This window comes from Myodes glareolus, chromosome 27 (genome assembly GCF_982192425.1).
Source record: "Myodes glareolus chromosome 27, mMyoGla1.1, whole genome shotgun sequence".
In the NCBI taxonomy this organism is placed as follows: domain Eukaryota; kingdom Metazoa; phylum Chordata; class Mammalia; order Rodentia; family Cricetidae; genus Myodes; species Myodes glareolus.
Genome location: NC_142052.1, coordinates 2,230,563 through 2,248,818, shown reverse-complemented (window position 1 = coordinate 2,248,818; position 18,256 = coordinate 2,230,563). Strand labels below are relative to the sequence as shown.

Here is an 18,256-nt window from a genome sequence, read left to right as displayed (position 1 = left end):
CAGGCACACATGTACAGATCCCTCATCCCAGGCACACGTGTACAGACCCCGCAGCCCAGGCACACGTGTACAGACCTTGCATCCCAGGCACACGTGTACAGACCCCGCATCCCAGGCACACGTGTACAGACCCCGCATCCCAGGCACACGTGTACAGACCCCGCATCCCAGATACACGTGTATAGACCCTGCATCCCAGGCACACGTGTACAGACCCCGCATCCCAGGCACACGTGTACAGACCCCGCATCCCAGGCACACGTGTACAGATCCCTCATCCCAGGCACACGTGTACAGACCCCGCATCCCAGGCACACGTGTACAGACCCCGCATCCCAGATACACGTGTACAGACCCCGCATCCCAGGCACATGTGTACAGACCCCGCATCCCAGGCACATGTGTACAGACCCCGCATCCCAGGCACATGTGTACAGACCCCGCATCCCAGGCACATGTGTACAGACCCCGCATCCCAGACACATGTGTACAGACCCTGCATCCCAGGCACATGTGTACAGACCCCGCATCCCAGGCACACGTGTACACACCCTGCATCCCAGGCACACATGTACAGACCCCGCATCCCAGGCACATGGTGGACTGTGGCTGCTCCAAGAGCTACTTTGCCACTGTTCAACTCCATGCTTCTCAGCGCAGCTCTAAGCTTCCTTCGGCGTCTCTTTCAGAGTACACTGCAGCGAGACCAACTGCACGGAGTCCCTTGCACAAGCATGAATTTCTCTTTACCTGTGCCTGTCTGCCAGACTACACTAAAATAACCCACGCTTTCTCTTTCAACCGGAGCCGCCGAGAGCAGGTCTTATTCTTGTTAGAAACCACATTGCCAACCACCTGTCCTTCGTTCCGTGTGTGTATCAGGATCTACTGTTCCCGAGGGTCTGGGAAACAGCGACAGATTTCAGTCCTCAGAGATCTCTGTCTGGTGTGGGGACTCCAGCAGATTTCCTACCTACCTAGCACTCACTTCTGGGACTCATCATGAAAATTCTTTTAAATCTGTGCAAATTAAAGAGTCCTCATAAACCACTGTCTACGGATCTGTCGGGAACGCTGCTCTGACTCATTTTTCCTTAAGCAGCAAATGTGTCTGTGGCCAAAGCAGCCGGAACGATGGCTTGAGCCGCCCTAATTACGGAGCCTCTGGTCTTCAGCAAATTATAGCTCTTTTACTAGTAGAAAACCTCTTTATATACATGGAGATAAAGTCACATCCAAGTGATCTGAGTGAAATTCAGGACATAATTTGGTTAGATGTTTACGAAGTTATGGAAGATTAAAGATGTCTAGAGATACCTGGCCCTGCCTGCCCCCTACACAGCATCCCTCAATCCTCTTCTCAGAATCAAGCCATAGGTGCATGAACGGTTGTCCTGATGCCGCAGCAACCCAAATCTCAACGGCCTTGAACTGACTGTTTCACTGGCCCTTTCTCCTCGGCTTAGAAGTTAAGGCGGCCATAGGAGGCCTCTCTTCCCTTGTCTCCCACACCCTTTCAGCCTGACAACATGGCCCCACAGAATGTAAGAACGAGAGGAAGGGTCAGGGCCGCCTTGTTCATTCTGGTGTTCCCCACACCAGATACAGAAGTCCTAACAAATTCACGCCAACCGAGTAGTAGTGAAATTCTAACTGAATTTAATTTAACATAGGCGCATAGCTAGAAAACAGGCTGTGCCCTAGGCACAGCCGGCCACATTCCCTCTCCGATAAATATCTGTAACTTCCCGGAGTTGAAGTTCAGAGTGCTAAGTCTGCAGTCCTATTTGCACCTCATCAGCCCTGACAGCGTTCAGCTGCTCTGACTCACGGGGACCGGCTGAGGTCAGCTCTCACAGCTGCTGTACCCACTGTCCTTGTCAATCGCTTGCCCCCTAGATGAGAGTCTGACACAGAGGAAGGGAAGAAAAAACTTCAGAAGATTTTCAACTGTTTAGTGTTATTTTTAGTTTGGCGCGTGGATGTCCCTACAGCTCTCAAGTGCCAGGCTTTCTTCAGGGGAAAATAAAAATAAAGAGACCAGAGCTCAAGACCACTCTTAGGGTTCTCACTTGCTCTCAGTAAGCAAATTTTAAAATTTTCACATGTGGTCTCTGGAAATGAAAACTGAGTTCCCCTAAATGCTCAAAGCCCACTTAGCAGAGATTCCTGGGCATGTGGGCACGTGGTCGGCGCCGCGGCGGAAGCAAGTGGTCGCTGGCTGTTTCCTTATGTGCCTGGTCCTGCGACAACAGCAGGGTACTCTACTCATGTGCCAAGGAGAGACTTCATACAGAAGAACAAGGGGTGGAGTGGGGTGGGGGTCCTGGGACTTTTAAGGTTTAAAAGCCTGGGTTCTAAAAGATTTAGGGGATAACGTTTGTTAAATCCATGGACCCCCTTTTTCCCCATCCCTAGATTAGAGAACTATTCCAGGCCAAGAAGAAAAATGAGAAGAACTAAAATGAGAAGAAAGGAGAGGAAGAGAAGGAAGAAAGACGAATGGAGAGGAAGAGAGGGGAAGGGAGGGGAGGGGAGGGGAAGGGAAGGGAGGGGAAGGGAAGGGAGGGGAAGGGAGGCAGGAGCCAGAAGGGAGCAAAAGTCCGTGGTGCTGGGGGCTTTGAACTACAGTGGGGTCTATCCAGACCATCTCAGACTGGGTCGCTGCCCAGGAAGACAGGACCTCCAGACATGCCAGGGAACCTAACCATTCCACTTTCCTTGTAGAACTGGTAAAAGGAAAAAGACACCAGAGTTTTTCTGTGTTTGCTATTTTATCTGTTAGAATCCAAAGGAAACAAACAAACAACCATCAAGAGTGCTCTTTTGGAGGATCCACGCTCAGTTCCCAATGTGGCAGTGCACGAACAGCCCTGGGGATCCAAGGTGCTCCCGGCTTCCGTGGGCACCAGACATCCAACATGGTACAAGGACAGATATGCAGACAAAACATCCATAGACAAAAAATAAAACTTTGGAAAGCAAAATTTTAAAAACTCGAGAAACGTTGATATTAACAGAGAACAGAACGCATAGAAGGTACAGAAACTGAGAAGATACGAGGTGGACGTTGAAATCAGATACCAAGAACAGTAGAAGCCGTGGCTCACTGCCCTATGCTGGGACAGTAGGAGGAAGTAGTATTGTTGGAGCTCAGAGGTCAAGCTGATGCAGGGAGCTGAAGCCATAGCAGGGATGTCCCGAAGGAATTAGAGCATACAAGAAGTACAGCTGATGGCCATGCTATGGAGGAGGAGCAAACCCTGCCAACCGCTCCCAAGTGCCTCACCGTGAGCACCAAGCTCAACTGGTCTCTAGCTTACCTGAGGTCAGCCACTCTGCAGAAAATCAAGAGGCCAAGGCACGGGTCTGTGGGCAAGCAAATGCATGAGGGAAAGCAGAATATCCGTGGGGTTACCTGAGACCGTGACCCTGAGACAGCCGCGCAGGCTCACCAGACTCGAGTGGGACCCGGAGGAGCCCTGAGAAGTGACCTCGGAGCTGGGATAAAACAGACCTCGGAGCTGGGATAAAACAGACCTTGGAGCTCTACCTAGACCTGGAACTCAGCATCAGGTGGGCCTGGAGACATCAGATCCTGAATGCACGGAAGACCAAACACAGACTGCAATGAACTGACTACACAAAGCTGCTCCACACCCCCGCTTGCCTATGACACTCCAAAGAAAGCGGAGAGGAGATCATCTTACAGAATGCAGGCGGGATCTAGGTGTAGTGGTCTGCCCTGTCACCTGGGTATCCTGTCCCTTTAAGAGACAAGCCCCGCGCACACACACACACACACACACACACACACACACACACACACCCCTTCTGCTGGAGCAGGTCTTCCTCTGTTTGGATCTGCTTGGTTCTCTCTCTCTCTCTCTCTCTCTCTCTCTCTCTCTCTCTCTCTGTCTCTTCTTCTCCCTCCCTCCCTCCCTCCCTCCACCATCCCTCTTCTGAGGGGGTGGCTGCCTCTTCTCCCCCCACCTTCCTTCCATTACCCACTAAGTACACTCGATACTCAAACTCTCTCTACGTGGCCATGGCGTGTCTACCGTCTCTCACCCGCCTAGGACCCGCGGTTCCTGGTGGGACCAGCTGCCCCTTGTGGCCCACAGCTGCCCCTGGGGGATCCGCCGCCCCGCTCTTTTAAAACCATAATACTAGGCGCACCCACACCAGGGACGGGCACATCCTTCCTCCAAAGCGACTGACTGGAGGCTGCGGAAGGCTGTCTGGTGCAAGGAGAAGCAGATTGCATTAATGGTGCTGAAGATGTGTGTAGAACTCCTGGGCTTTCTTCCAAACACAGGGCTTCTCCGAGGTCTCAGACAGGCGACATTTGACTTTGGTGTTTAAACAGGGATTTAGCAAGTTGCTGTGGGTGGAGCCTTCCCTCTGTTGTCTTTCTCCCCTATGGTACGGAGTTCTTGCTCACCGTACACCGCTAAAGCCTGCCCATCTCTCAGCACCTTCCTCCAAGGGTGAGGACTTGATTCAGTGCTAGGAGGCAGGACGGACTTGGTCCTGGAAGAGCAGCGCCGACTGCCTCTGAGAAATCAAAGGCTTGTCAGGGACCTTCCTAGACCTCAGCTTCAACCCCAAAGCACACACACAGTTTACAGAGTGTGAGGTTCACAGGAAAAACATATTCTGCCGCCTAAAGTATACCATTGCTACACAGACCAAACATCAATGATAAAGCAAATTTCAGACTGTTACGTATTATTTTGGTCTGTCATGCCTTTCCTCAAAATACTGGATTTTGCTAATTTTTTTAAACAAAGAAACATGAAAGTTTACAACTTCATTTATCACTATTCTAGAGACAATATTCCTAAATTTTCCATTTGTCATCTAATAACTTAAGAAAGAAAAACATTGTTCTCTCCATTTTCTTGCAAACCAGAAAATTATATTACAAAAATAAGACTGTTTAAAATATGTGTGTATATATAAATAAATATATATATATTATATTTACCTCATTTGTGATGAGTGTTCCAGAAAGATCTATTGATATCAAGGATAGCATGTTTGTAAGAAATTCAATTGCCATGTCAGTCAAATGTTCACAGTTTCGTAAGCTCAAATAGTGCAAATTAAAGCAGCTGAAAGAAAATGCCGTGAAGGGTTAACCTGAGGTCCCAAACACATCAACGAAAAACCCTGGGAATACCAAATGGTGTGGAAGAAAGTATTGGCCTTTTCCTAACCTACATGTAGGTTCCAATGCAGAAAATAGTTTAGCTGTTTTGTTTTGTTGAGACAGGATCTCATTGTATGTGTTGTGTTGGCCTGGAACTCAAACTGTGTAGTTCCGGGCTGGCCTCGAACTCATGGCACGCCTCTTGCCTCAGCCTCTGAGGTGCTGGGATTTTAAGTGCGACCCACCACGTCTGACTAACATTCTGACAGGATAAAGTAAGAGGGAAGGAAGGTGGACTCATGCGAGGCTGTTTGGGATTGAGTTTCACACTGCGATTTCTAACAATGCGAGGAGGGGAAGATTGAATCAATCAATCAGATCAGCCCTCGGGAAGCCTGGAGTAAGGTTTACACCGGGGCGGGTTCCTTGGACAGCTCAGGGAAGTCACTCTCCCCACATGGTCATCTCTGCTCAGAGAGATGTCACTCAACCTAGGGACAATAAAGGAAGCAGCTCAGATGGGATTAGGGAGTTCAGGCTAAGGACTGCAATGCTTAAGGGCTACTCCAGAGTCCCTAATGTGCTGGAGAGGGCTTGGGCTCGGTGCTCCCATCACAGCTAAGACGCCAATGCAGGGTGTGGCTTTGTCCTACCGCTCTGACAGTCTCAGGATGGAGGTGTCGCCCAGGAGGGAGCAGTTAGTCAAGTTGAGCTCTCTGAGCCTCGCACTCGCGGGGCCATCAAGAAATTGCCTCAGGCCGGCGTCGCTAATCCTGTAGAAAAGGGAGAGAGGACCATCAGGAACAATCTCATACAGCAAGAAGGCTTGCGGTAACACCAGTTTTCACATCAAATATAGTCCGAAGAAGGAAATATCTGCATACTGGTACTTTGTCAAGTTAAAAAAAAAATGATTGCATAGCTCTTAATCTAATAGAAAATGGATAGATGATAGTAATAGGAGGGATATCCACGAAATAATTTTGTTTAATTAGATGGCGTGATCATTAATTGCACGGATGATCTCTTTCTTACAGTTTAAAATGAACAAAGGTTAAGAAATACCTGACAGGATCTGCAAAGAGCTACGGCCAGATTTTAGACCGGGGAAAAGTAAGACTCGAGATTCTGGATGGGTTTCTGCTGCACTCAAGGGCGCCTGGGCTGGACTGGAAACACACGAGGTGACAGATGGACCTCCAGACCACAGAAAATCTGCATCTGGAAGACGACCTCAATCTCAGCCTCCTGAACCCGACCTTGCCTGTCCTCATCAGAAGCATCTCCAGGGGCCAGCACCATCTCCTGAAGTCACTCCTGCATCAACTTCCGGAAGCTCTGGGTTCATCACCCTCTGTCTTCCAGTTGGGCTTTTATTTCTAATTCCATCTGAAGACCACCAGGTTCATTGTTAGAAAGTCTTTCAGCCAGAGGAACAGGACAGGGGATTGTACCAGGTCAAACCAAAGACGAGCATTCACACACAGCCAGCCTGCAGGGCAGCAGACAGGAGGAGCCCTGAGGGCAATCCAGGCTAGCTGCGCGCTTTCCCTTGGTGTCCGCCGTTTGGTCAGATGTGCCGAGAGCAGAGCAGAAAAGGCGAAAGGCCATTGCCTATTTGAGGTCTTTCCTGCTGCTGTGACAAAAGGCCCTGGGCCAAGCAGCTTCTGAGAAGGAAGGGTATTGACCTGCAGTTTCAGGTCACAGCCCCTCATTGGGGAAGGTCAAAGCTGGAACTCAGAGCAGATAGTCACCTCACATCCGGTCAAGAGCAGAGACAGTTGGAGGTGCCCAACGTACCCAAGCTGCCCGCTGGGCATCTTGCTCTCAGCTGCCTTTTCCCTCTTACACTACTCAAGGCCCGTCTTTGTCTCTGCTCTTATGATAAAACACTGACCAAAATCAATGTGGGGAGGAAAGGGTTTATCACATCTTAGAGCTTAGAGCCCATCACTAAAGGAAGTCAGGACAAGAACCTAAAGGCAAGGTGTTAACAGCAACCTTGGAGATCCTGGCTCCCCGGCTCATTCTCAGATATAGTTTTTAGACAGCCCAGGCCCACCTAATCAGAGACAGCATCTCCCATTGTGGGCTAGGCCCTCCTACACCTATAAGCAACCAAGATATAGTCATACCCACAGTCAACCTGATAGAAGCAATCGCTCAGTTGAAGTACCCTATTTCAGGTTGTGTTAAATTAACAAGCAAGATTAGCCATCACAGGACCCCAAACCAGGGCATAATGCTTCCCACATTCGGGGTGGGTCTACGCATGCCAATTAACAAGGACCCCCCCACCTCCCCATATACGCACATACACAGAATGCCCACAGGCCAACCTGACATAGACAATTCCTCACTGAAACTCCTTTCAGGTGATTGACCAGGTTGTGACAAAGCTGACATTCAAAACTATCATAACATCGTAGTCCAGCAAATGGACTATTTTAGTGAATCCCATAATGCACCTCACTAGCCACCTACCCGGGCTGTAGTACCAGCAGCTCGGAAGGCAATCCAGAGGCTTCTGGGGTGGGAAATGAGGCATGACAAAGCAGAGGTCCAAACACAATCAGCTGATGTATTAGCAAAACCAGACTGGAGTAATCAGTGAGTAATGTCTTCGTTAATGAGAAAATAAAATCTAGCACCCAACGTGGAAGACTGAGAAATGAATCTCCGGATAAGATTTGCAAAAGCAGGAAAGCAGCCCCATGGGCAAGGACCCGGCGGTGGAAGTCCACAGAGAAAGCACTGCAGCAGGGGCGGTTTAGGGACCCCAGACTTTCCTCAGGTGGGCTTTCCATGAACATACTGCGTGCACACATCTCCCTGCATGCAATCTACACAATCTATATAGCAACCCTGGACACCACCTGGGCCCCACCCACATTGCGTGACTTGTTCTCTTCCCTCTGCGAAACAGTATGAGTGGCCCTTCCCCTGACAACAGCCAAGCCTGGGACAGTTCCCATTCAAACAGATTTCCAGAATGAGAAATAGTTTAAGCCAGCTCAACTTATTTTGGGATCCTGTGCAATACGGCAAAATTGTTTTCCAATGAGCTTTCAGGGAAAATCCTCTGTTTACTATCTCGGGCCTGTGCCCAACTGGGCAGGCGTATGAGTAAGGTCAGATGCATTATGGGAAACGCCATGTGCAGTGGGGAAATGATTACATGATTAATTCATCAGTCAAGATAGAAAACCTACCGACACAGTAAGACTTGGACCCTGCCTTTTCTGCTCCCCTTACTAACACTGTCGAAAGAGCCTGGGTCAGCCTTGATAATCCACGTTGCTTGCACACCTCGTTGACACACTCTGCAGGCTTTTACCTTATGCACTTGGTCAAGTTCAGCACAGTCAACTGCTTCAAAACAGAAAGCGACTTGAGGCTGCTGTCCGTTAGCGCCTTGCAGTCCACCATGTAAATGTGATTGATACCTGGGTAGTTCTTGTCTATATATTTGAAGCACGCGTCAGTAATCCTTTTGTTTCCTGTTGAGAAAGAAGAAAATACAAGTACTACCTTTAAATGCCCAGGGGGAAGAAATTAAATCAGGTTAAGTCACATGTTGAGTATCACAGACCTTCAAATCGAATTTTTTTGAGGTTGCAGGCAGAAAGGGCTTTGAAGGCGCAGTCAGAGATGTGCGGTGAGCCAATGAAAACCACCGTGGAGATGCGGGGACACTTCTCAACCAAGACCTTCAGGAGAGGAAGAAACGGAGACAGGATGACTGATGTGGAGCACCAACAAGGAGGGGATACTGCATTCCCTCAAGACCTTCAGAGCAGACAGGCTGACTGGTACATTTTCCTAATTTTGAAGCAAATAGGGCCGTTTTCATATTTTATGAATATGTTCATTTTCAGTAATGTAGAGAAATGGAAATTAAATGTTACATGAGGAAAGGAAATGTTGGAAAAGCCAGTTGGCAATTGACAAGGGAGATCAGATTAAAGTCAAGCAGAGCTGAGCCTGGGTCATACTTGGGAGAATTACAATTGTGCTCTGGCTCTAACACCAAAAGTATTTAAGCATTCAGATGTTTTGTCTGTTGTTTGCTTATAGGCATTGATGCTTTGCCTGTATGTGTGTCTGCGTGAGGGTGTCAGGTGCTCTGGAACTGGAGTTACAGACAGCTGCGAGCTGCCGTGTGGGTGCTGGGGACTGAACTCAGGGCCTCTGGAAGAGTAATGAGTGCTCTTAACCACTGAGCCATCTCTCCAGCCCCTCAAATGCTTTTTAAGGTACGTGCATGCGTATGTGCGACTATTTAAGTGATTTCCTAGCTATGAATCAATTCGAGTAGAAGGCCAGTTCATGTTTCTCAGTAGCTCAGGCCAGCAGCGTGTGTGCGCGTACAAACGGAGGGAATGGCTCGTTCTTGCCACCTACTTTTACACAGTTGTCTGTCAGGGTTGGCATGTCGTTGATGGTCAGGTGCATGATGCCTGTGCAGCTGCTTGCGATGTTCCTGAAGCCTTGCACTGAGATCTGAATCGCAGAGGAGAAGACAATGGGGAGATTAATTAGAGAGGCCACTCGCGAGAGGCAAGGAGTTGATCGCCAGAGGGGGCCATGAAGTTTTCGCATGCTTTAAAACGAAAACCACATGCTGCTGAGAGATAGCTCGGGGAGAGCCCTTGCTGCCAGCCGGACAACCTGAGTTCCATACCCAGATCTCACATGCTAGAAGGCAGAACTGACCCAGCAGGTTAGAGTCTGACCTCTGCAAGCTCCATGTGGGTCACACACCAAAGCATATTCATACACACACACACACACACACACACACACACACACACACACACCCCAATAAGTAAACAGAGAAATGCAATTTTCAAATAAATAAAATAAAATTGAAAGCATAAAATAGGACTGACAAGCCAGGTGGTGATGGCGCACACCTTTAATCCCACTACTTGGGAGGCAGAGGCAGGCGGATCTCTGTGAGTTTGAGGCCAGCCTGGTCCACAGGAGCTAGCTTCCAGGACAGGTGCCAAAGCCTCAGAGAAACCCTGTCTCGAAAAATAAACATGAACCATTTAAATAACTATTCAGTGTTTTATACATCACCACCGGCATCTAATTTCAAAATATGACAAATGAGCAACCAGGCTCCTGCTGGCCACACACCCTGCCTCTTGGTCCCTGGCATCGCTAACCTGGTTTCTGACTCTTTGGACCAACTTGTGTGGAATATTTAATACAAATGCAACTACACAGTGTGAAACCTTTTGTATCTAGCCGTTTTGCTAAGCATTTTGTTTATCCTCTGAATTTGTCAGGTTTTCTGGAGGAACGGAACTATAGAACATATGTATATTACATGTGTCAGGTGTTCTGGAGGAACGGAACTATAGAACATATGTATATTACATGTGTCAGGTGTTCTGGAGAAACGGAACTATAGAACATATGTATATTACATGTGGATCTATTACAGGGATTGACAGGCTGGGGCCAGCTAGTCCAATGACGGCTGTCTACTAAGAGAAAGTCCAGGAATTCAGTAGCCACTCGATCCGCAAGGGTTCTTCAATATACGCTGGAATCCTGACAGGCTCTAATGCCAGTGAAGGGATGGACTTGCCAGGGAGAGCAGGCAGAGAGAGCGCAAGCTTCCTACTTCCACGTCCTTCATAGGTGTGCCCAGAGTCTTAGGTCTTAGCTAATTCCAGATATAATACGTAGATGGACTTGTATGCCCCACCAGCCAGTTCCTAAATAACCACACTGAGACTTATTATTAATTATAAACAGTTGGGTGACAGGGTTGTCTCCAGCCAGCTCTTAGAACTGAAACTAACCTGTTCCTATTCATCTATGCGCTGCCTCGGGGCTCGGTTACTTCACAGATGATCTTCCCATGTTGCTTCCTCCACATCTGGCTCGTGACTCCTCCGACTCCGCCCTCCTCCTCCCCAGCATTCTCTGCCTGGAAAATCCTGCCTAGCCATTGGCTGATCAGTTTAGTTTATTAACAACCAGACCAACCCATCTTCACAGTGTGCAGGAGGATTCTCCCACAGCAGTAGTGAAGCCGACAACTAGGAACAGCTGTCACACACACACACACACCCCCCGTCTGTGGTAGGCATCGGTATGTCATTGAGCTCCATGGCTTTGCTCCATCACGTATGTCCTGTCTTCTGGATACGCAACATTTCATTTACACGTTTGTTTGCTGATGTCTTGTTTCACCCCGCCCCACAGTGTGTTTGGTCGTGGTTGTTTCCACACATTTTACGTTCTCACCAGTACTCTATGTTCTACAGTTCTAGTTGGAAGGTTCCAGTTCTTCTACATCTTTGTCAACACTCACTTCCTGTCTCCCCACGTTTCCAAGTACGGGATGGAGAGATGGGTCAGTGGTTGAAATCTCTGCTGTGACAGGGGCCCGGGTTCCATTCTCAGCATCCCATGGGGGCTCACAGCCATCTATAACCCCAGATCCAGGGGATCCAAAGACCCATTCTGACCGCCAAAGACTCCAGGCCCACATGTGCTGCAAGGACTTACATGGGGGCAAAACTCTCATGCATAAAGACAAATGAAAATGAACACATTGTAGAGAAACCTGAGTAGGCCTGAAGGGACATACCTTTTTGGTTCCGATCGCACATCCTCAGAGATCTGCAGCACTTTGTACCATTTCCTTTACTAAGAAGTCATGTCTGTCTTCTCTGGGGACGTAAATATTTATGTCTTGCCTACTTTTAAAGTGGGCTGTCTTTTTCTGTTGTTTTTGAATTACAAAAAAAGTAAATATATTTTGGATCCTAGACTCTTAAAACATAAATGAAGTTTTTTTTTTTCCTCCCATGCTGTTGGTTGTCTTTATATTTAAAAAAGTAACATCCTTTCAGGCACAAAAGATTTTAATTTTGATGAAGTTCATCAAAACTACCTATTTTTTACCTTTATTATTCAGGTTTTGGTATCCTAAGAATTCATCATCAAATCCAAAATCAAGAAGATTTTCCTGAACATCCTTCTATGCTGTACTGTTTTAGTGCCCACATTCAGCTCACTGGTGCACACTGAGTTAACCTGGTATGAGGTAGCAGCCCTACATTCTGTGCAGACACAGCTCCTGCGGCACCGGGGGCTGAAAGGAGCATCCTTTTCTTCGGCAAATGTTCCTGGAACTCCTATCAACTCAGCTAACCAGGGTCCAGAGAAATGGCTCAGCAGGTAAGAGCCCTTGGGCTCTTCAGGGGGATGAGCTCAGTTCCCAGTAGCTATGCTGGGCTGCTCACAACCCCCCGTAACTCCAACTTCGGGGAATTTGCTGGCCCGCCCTCAACTTGTGGGTACCCGAACACACACAGCATGTTCTCATCCAGGCATGCATGTGCACACGCGAACCGACACACACACGCACATACACACATATACATGTACACACACGCGCACACACACGTAGACACACACATATACACATACACACACAGGAACACACACAGACATGCAGGTATGCATACACACACAGAAATTTAAAACAAAACAAACAAGAACTTGGCTAGCTGCTCCTTTTTCTTCTCACGTCTTTCCAGCTTCCTGGTGGTCTCAGCACCCAGTTCCTCTGCCTAAGCCACTGCTCCCTTCATGACAACCAGACTCTTCCACGGACCCCTCAGTCTCATAGAACAGTAGCAGCTCCTCAGCTTGTTCTTCTTGGAGCTTCTTCCCAACACACTTGTGGGCACCCCAGAGAAGCAAACAGCTCTTGAGGCAATACTGTGCTGTGGGAGCTCCTTTGGCCAATAGTCTGTAAGATACCAGCTCACTTGGGCATAGCCTCTTATACTATAAATGCAGTTGTAAAGTGTGCACTTGTGTTCTTGCTTCCAGCTCTTACTTCCGGCTGCTCGACTCTGTTCCTGTTCCCTGTTCGTGCAGAAGACTGTGATCTAGGACAGTGATCTGTGGGTCTTCCCTAAATAAACAACTCTTCATTATATGTAATTCTGAACTAGTGTGGGATTATTGTGTATCTTCCATCATCATCTGCGCCCAAACGTGCAGACCAGTACACACCTTTTGGGATTGGTCCGCCAGCTGTGTGGAGCACTGGGCACTGACTCTCCTGCCCGTGGCTCTAGCTGCCCCCCAGATGCAGCAGGCTGCTGCTCAATGCTCCCCAGCTCACGATCCACAGGCTGCCTCTCTGTGCATTACACGCTACATGCTGCTGCCTGTGATCCCTGCAGTACACACAACCTGCAACTTGCACCGATGGAAAACATTGGGTTTTCTCTTTATCCTGGGCTCCAACTCTCAGAATCATTTGATCGCCTTAATAACTGTTCTTAATTTGTTAAACAAAGCATATTGTTCAGTACCTAAGTAAGCAACCCTTGCTGTTCACTGCTGCCAGCATCTCTCGGCCACATGGCTGCAACTGCAACACCTGCTGGCCGATAGCAATTATTACATCTACACCAATTCGTTGTGATAGCCTTATGACAGGTAAGATCTGGAAGACTACAAAAAATTACTGATAACATCCAGGAGTTCAATAATTATTTTCCTTATACCACGGAAGGTATTCTGCAAGGCTTATGCAATTTTCCTTTTACATCCCTTTATTTGATTCTAAAAATTAACTTTGTTTTCAATCTTATCTCATTAAAAACTGGTTCAATACTACAGAGAGGGATAGCATCAATTTGACAAAATTATCTAAAAGAATTTGTGCTGTTGAATTTCACTATCAGAATCTGTTGAAAAGTTATGATATGTCCAAGGATGAGACATTATCTTTACTGGACAAGCTTCATACCTTGGAATCCTCAGTGAGGACATTAGAACAGAAAACTGGACAGGAGATTCAGACTTTACAAAATGCAATAGTAAAAAATTTGAAAAGATTGAGGAATTTATTGAAATTGATGAACAGGACAGAGGTACAAGACAGGATGTAGCCTCATCAGTACATGACAGACCCCAGGATTACTTACACAGAGTTTCAACTGCATATCCAGTAATTTCCTTGGAAAGACCATCTGGCACAAAATACCCTAAAGTAGTCAAAGAATAAGCATGGGAATCAATATGCATGAGGAATCTAAAAGAAATAAAACAAGCAATAGTTTCTTATGGGCTATATTTACCATTCGTCAGGGAAATGGTGAAAAATGTGGACTTCAAGCACTAAGGCTTCTCCACAAGATTGGCTTCAATTAATCTCAGCAGTTCAAGAAAATGAACCTCAGCTGCTTTGGAAGTGTTATTGGAGAGAGGCAAAAATTTTAGTACAACAGGGGAAAGCAGAAGGATTTCAGATTTCCCAAGATCAAATTATTGGCAAGGGTCATTACTCTAATCCTCAGGAACAGGCTCACTATGATGATTGCACCTTCTCCCTATGTAGCATAGCAGCTTTAAATGCTTGGGACAGGATTCAGCAACCAGGAAAGAGAATCGAGTCATATATTAGGGTTAAACAAGGCCAGAGAGAACCCTTTACTGATTTCTTCCAAAGATTAACTAAGGCAGGACAGTTAGGAGTGACAGACTCTGAAACTAGAAGTGTACTTATTGAATCTTTGGCTCTTTAAAATGCCAGATGAGAATGTAAGAAGATCCTTGGACTTTTAAAGGTCAGATCAGCACCCATAGATAAGTGGATATTGTATACAATAAATGTTGAAGCATTTGACTATAGTACTGAAGCGTGGGTAGGAGAAGTGATTTCCAATGGTATGAGGAGACACCAAAATGCCAAATGTTTTAATTGTGGAAAAATAGGACATCTAAGAAAAGACTGTAGGAAAAGACAAGGAATTCCTAGGAATAATGTCTCCTCTAGGAATGGCAAAAATAGGAGGACTCAGCTTTCTAGTATATGTAGGAGGTGTGGCAAAGGCCAACATTGGACAATGAATGTAGGTCAACAAGAAACAGACAAGGCAACCCAATACTACTGGGAAACTCCTTGGGGGGTCCTCTCACAGACCCCAATGTCAAACAAGGTCCAGTCATTCCCAGTCACTGTGGAGAACACGTCTCACCAGGAAAATTTAAAAATTCAGTGTCTACTGAAAAAAAATACACTGTTCTGGATGACGGAATAGACATGGAGGATGAGTCAAAAGCTCCAGTAAGAAATAGGAAACGTATATATTGGCAGACTTCTATAAATGATCAAAGACCAAAGCTAAGAGTGCGTATAAATGACATGGTAATTGAGGGATTACTAGACATAGGTGAGGATGTGACTATCATCACTCCAGAATCTTGGCATCCAGATTGGCCTCTTCAAGAGGCAGATGTTCAATTCTTAGGAATTGGAACCCTATCTCAAGTAAAACAAAGCATGAGGTGGGTTGAATGCATAGGGCCAGAAGGACAGAGAGGAAAGCTGAGGCCATATGTAGCTAATACTGAAGTGAATTTATGGGGTCATGACCAATTGCAGCAATGGAATACCCAGATTAACATTCCTGCAGTCCCAAAAACTCATGTTTCTGTGAAGGATATTGTAAGATATTATAAACAAAGGTCACCAGCCATTCAGGTTGTACAGGAAGACAAAGCAACTAGCAAGCCTTCAGAGGTACTAACAGCATTGCCTTTAAAGTGGTTAACTGAGAAACCCATATGGGTAAAACAATGGCCTTTAACAGAAGACAAATTGTAGGCTTTAGAATAGCTGGTACAGGAGCAACTAGATCCTCACCATATTGAAGAATCAACTAGCCCTTGGAATTCTCCTATATTTGTTGTTAAAACGAAATTTGGAAAATGGAGAATGGTGACAGATTTAAGAGCTGTCAACAAGGTTATTCAAGCTATGGGCCCTCTACAATCTGGAATTCCTCTGCTTTCTCTAATACCAAAAGGATGGCCTCTTATAGTTATTGATTTAAATGACTGTTTCTTCACTATGCCTTTACAGGAGAATTACAGAGAAAAATTTGCCTTCACAGTGCCTACTTATAATAATTCTCAGCCTACTAGGAGATACCAGTGGACTATCCTTCCACAGGGAATGCTCAATAGTCCCATTCTGTGCCATTACTTTGTGAAACAGTCATTGGAGATAATATGTAAGCAATTTCCTAAGTCTATAATTTACCCTTACAAGGACAATATTTTATTATCTGACTCAAATGAATATACCTTAGAAAGAGTGTTTGAAGAAGTAAAGAAAATTTTGCCTAAATGGGGATTACAAGTTGCTCCTGAAAAAAAAAAATACAAAGAGGAGATTCTGTCAATTACCTAGGTTACAAAATAGGTTTACAGAAAATTAGGACACCGAAAAGACAAACTAGAAGAGACTGATTGTGATCTCTTAATGACTTTCAAAGATTGTTAGGAGACATTTCCAGTCTACGAGCAGCTGTTGGGATAACGCCTGATCTGATAGTTTATTTAAACAAAACCTTAGATGGTGATAAGGACTTAAATACTCTAGGGACTTAACAACTGAAGTGGAAAAAGAATTGATGATTGTTGAAGAGAAATTATAGGAGCTACATATGGATAGGGTGAGTCCAAATCTTAATTGTATTCTAGTCATATTGCCTTCTAGAACTTCCCCTACAGGAATTTTAATGCAAAGAGAAGATATTATCTTAGAATGGACTTTTTATCACATAAACCAAGTAAAAAATTAAAAACTTATGTGGGAAAAGTCTCCGAATTAATTATAAAAGGAAAATTGAGACTTTGTCAACTAGCAGATATTGACCCAGCAGAGATTATAGTGCCTTTTACTGCTGACGAAATTTAAAAAATATGGGAAGACAATGAACCATGGCAAAGTACTTGTGCTAATTTTTAGGAGAAATTAATAGCAGTTATCCCAAAAGTGATAAACTTAACCTTATAGAGAACTACTTGGATTCTTCCTCAAATTATACATGATACACCAATAACTGGAGCCTGTACATTTTATACTGATGCAAATATATCAGGAAAGGCAGGCTATAAATCAGAAGAATTAAGTAAGGGGGAACAGAGTCCTTATAATTCTGTCCAAAAGGCAGAATTCTATGCTAGCCTCATGGTACTAAGCAATTTTAAAGAAGCTCTGAATATAGTTACTGATTTACAATGTGCAGGAAGAGTTGTTTTGCGTACTGAAAATGCTGAATTTATACCAAATGATACAGAATTGACTTCATTATTCCTTCAGGTGCAAGACATAATCAGGAATAGGCTTTGTCTCATATATATAACACACATCCAATCCCATATGGGTCTGCCAGGTCTTCTAGCACAAGGTAATGTAGATCAATTATTGATTGAAAGAGTACTGAAGGCCTCAGAATTTCATAAGAAACATCATGTCAATAGCAAAGGTTTAAAGAAAGAGTTTTCTATTACATGGCAACAAGCTAAGGAGATTATAAAGAGATGTCCTACTTGTTCTTTCTATAACCAAACACCACTACCTGAAAGGACTAACCCAAAGGGTACTCAAAGAAATGAGATCTGGCAGATGCATGTGTTCCACTTAACTGAATTTGGAAAATTAAAATATGTACACCACACCACAGACCCCTATTCAGGTTTTCAATGGGCAACTGCCTTGAGTTCAGAAAAGGCTGATTGAGTAATCATGCATTTATTAGAAGTTATGGCCATCATGGGTATTCCTACACAAATAAAACTGACAATATGGTGCAGCATATTTGTCTAAGAAAATGAAGCAGTTTTTAATTATTATAATATAAAGCATATTATAGGTATACCAAACAATCCTATAGGTCAGGCAATTATAGAAAGATCAAATCAAACTATAAAGGATATGCTATACAATAATATACAAAAAGCAATATTGAATTGGAAGCAATTCCAGCAGATAAAGTTCTCTCTCTCGACAAAGTTTGCCCTTATGGCTCGGGACACCATCTAGGGTTTGATTATTACTGGCATAAGGTTGGGGGTTAGGTGGAAATTATGTAGGCTCAGAGATTAAAAAACAAGAGAGGGAAAATTTAATGGGATAATAGGTAGAATAGTGTGAACTTACTCATACTAATAATAATAATAGTGAATAACAGAGTGAATACTTGTGAGCTATTATTTATGGACAATTTACACTGGTACAGTTTCTTTATATTGATACAAGTT

At 45.3% G+C, this 18,256-nt stretch overlaps 1 protein-coding gene across 1 annotated transcript in view; it reads right to left on the bottom strand.

Moving 5' to 3' along the window:
* The window catches only part of Fbxl13 (F-box and leucine rich repeat protein 13), a 171,681-nt gene that overhangs the window by 27,613 nt on the left and 125,812 nt on the right, over window positions 1-18,256 (bottom strand). The window contains exons 13-17 of the mRNA XM_048433517.3: window positions 9,560-9,658; window positions 8,748-8,865; window positions 8,493-8,655; window positions 5,809-5,928; window positions 4,991-5,117 (exon numbers count right to left, since the gene is read on the bottom strand). Of these exons, the coding sequence (XP_048289474.3) occupies window positions 4,991-5,117; window positions 5,809-5,928; window positions 8,493-8,655; window positions 8,748-8,865; window positions 9,560-9,658 (627 nt within the window). The remainder of the gene's footprint in view (window positions 1-4,990; window positions 5,118-5,808; window positions 5,929-8,492; window positions 8,656-8,747; window positions 8,866-9,559; window positions 9,659-18,256) is intronic.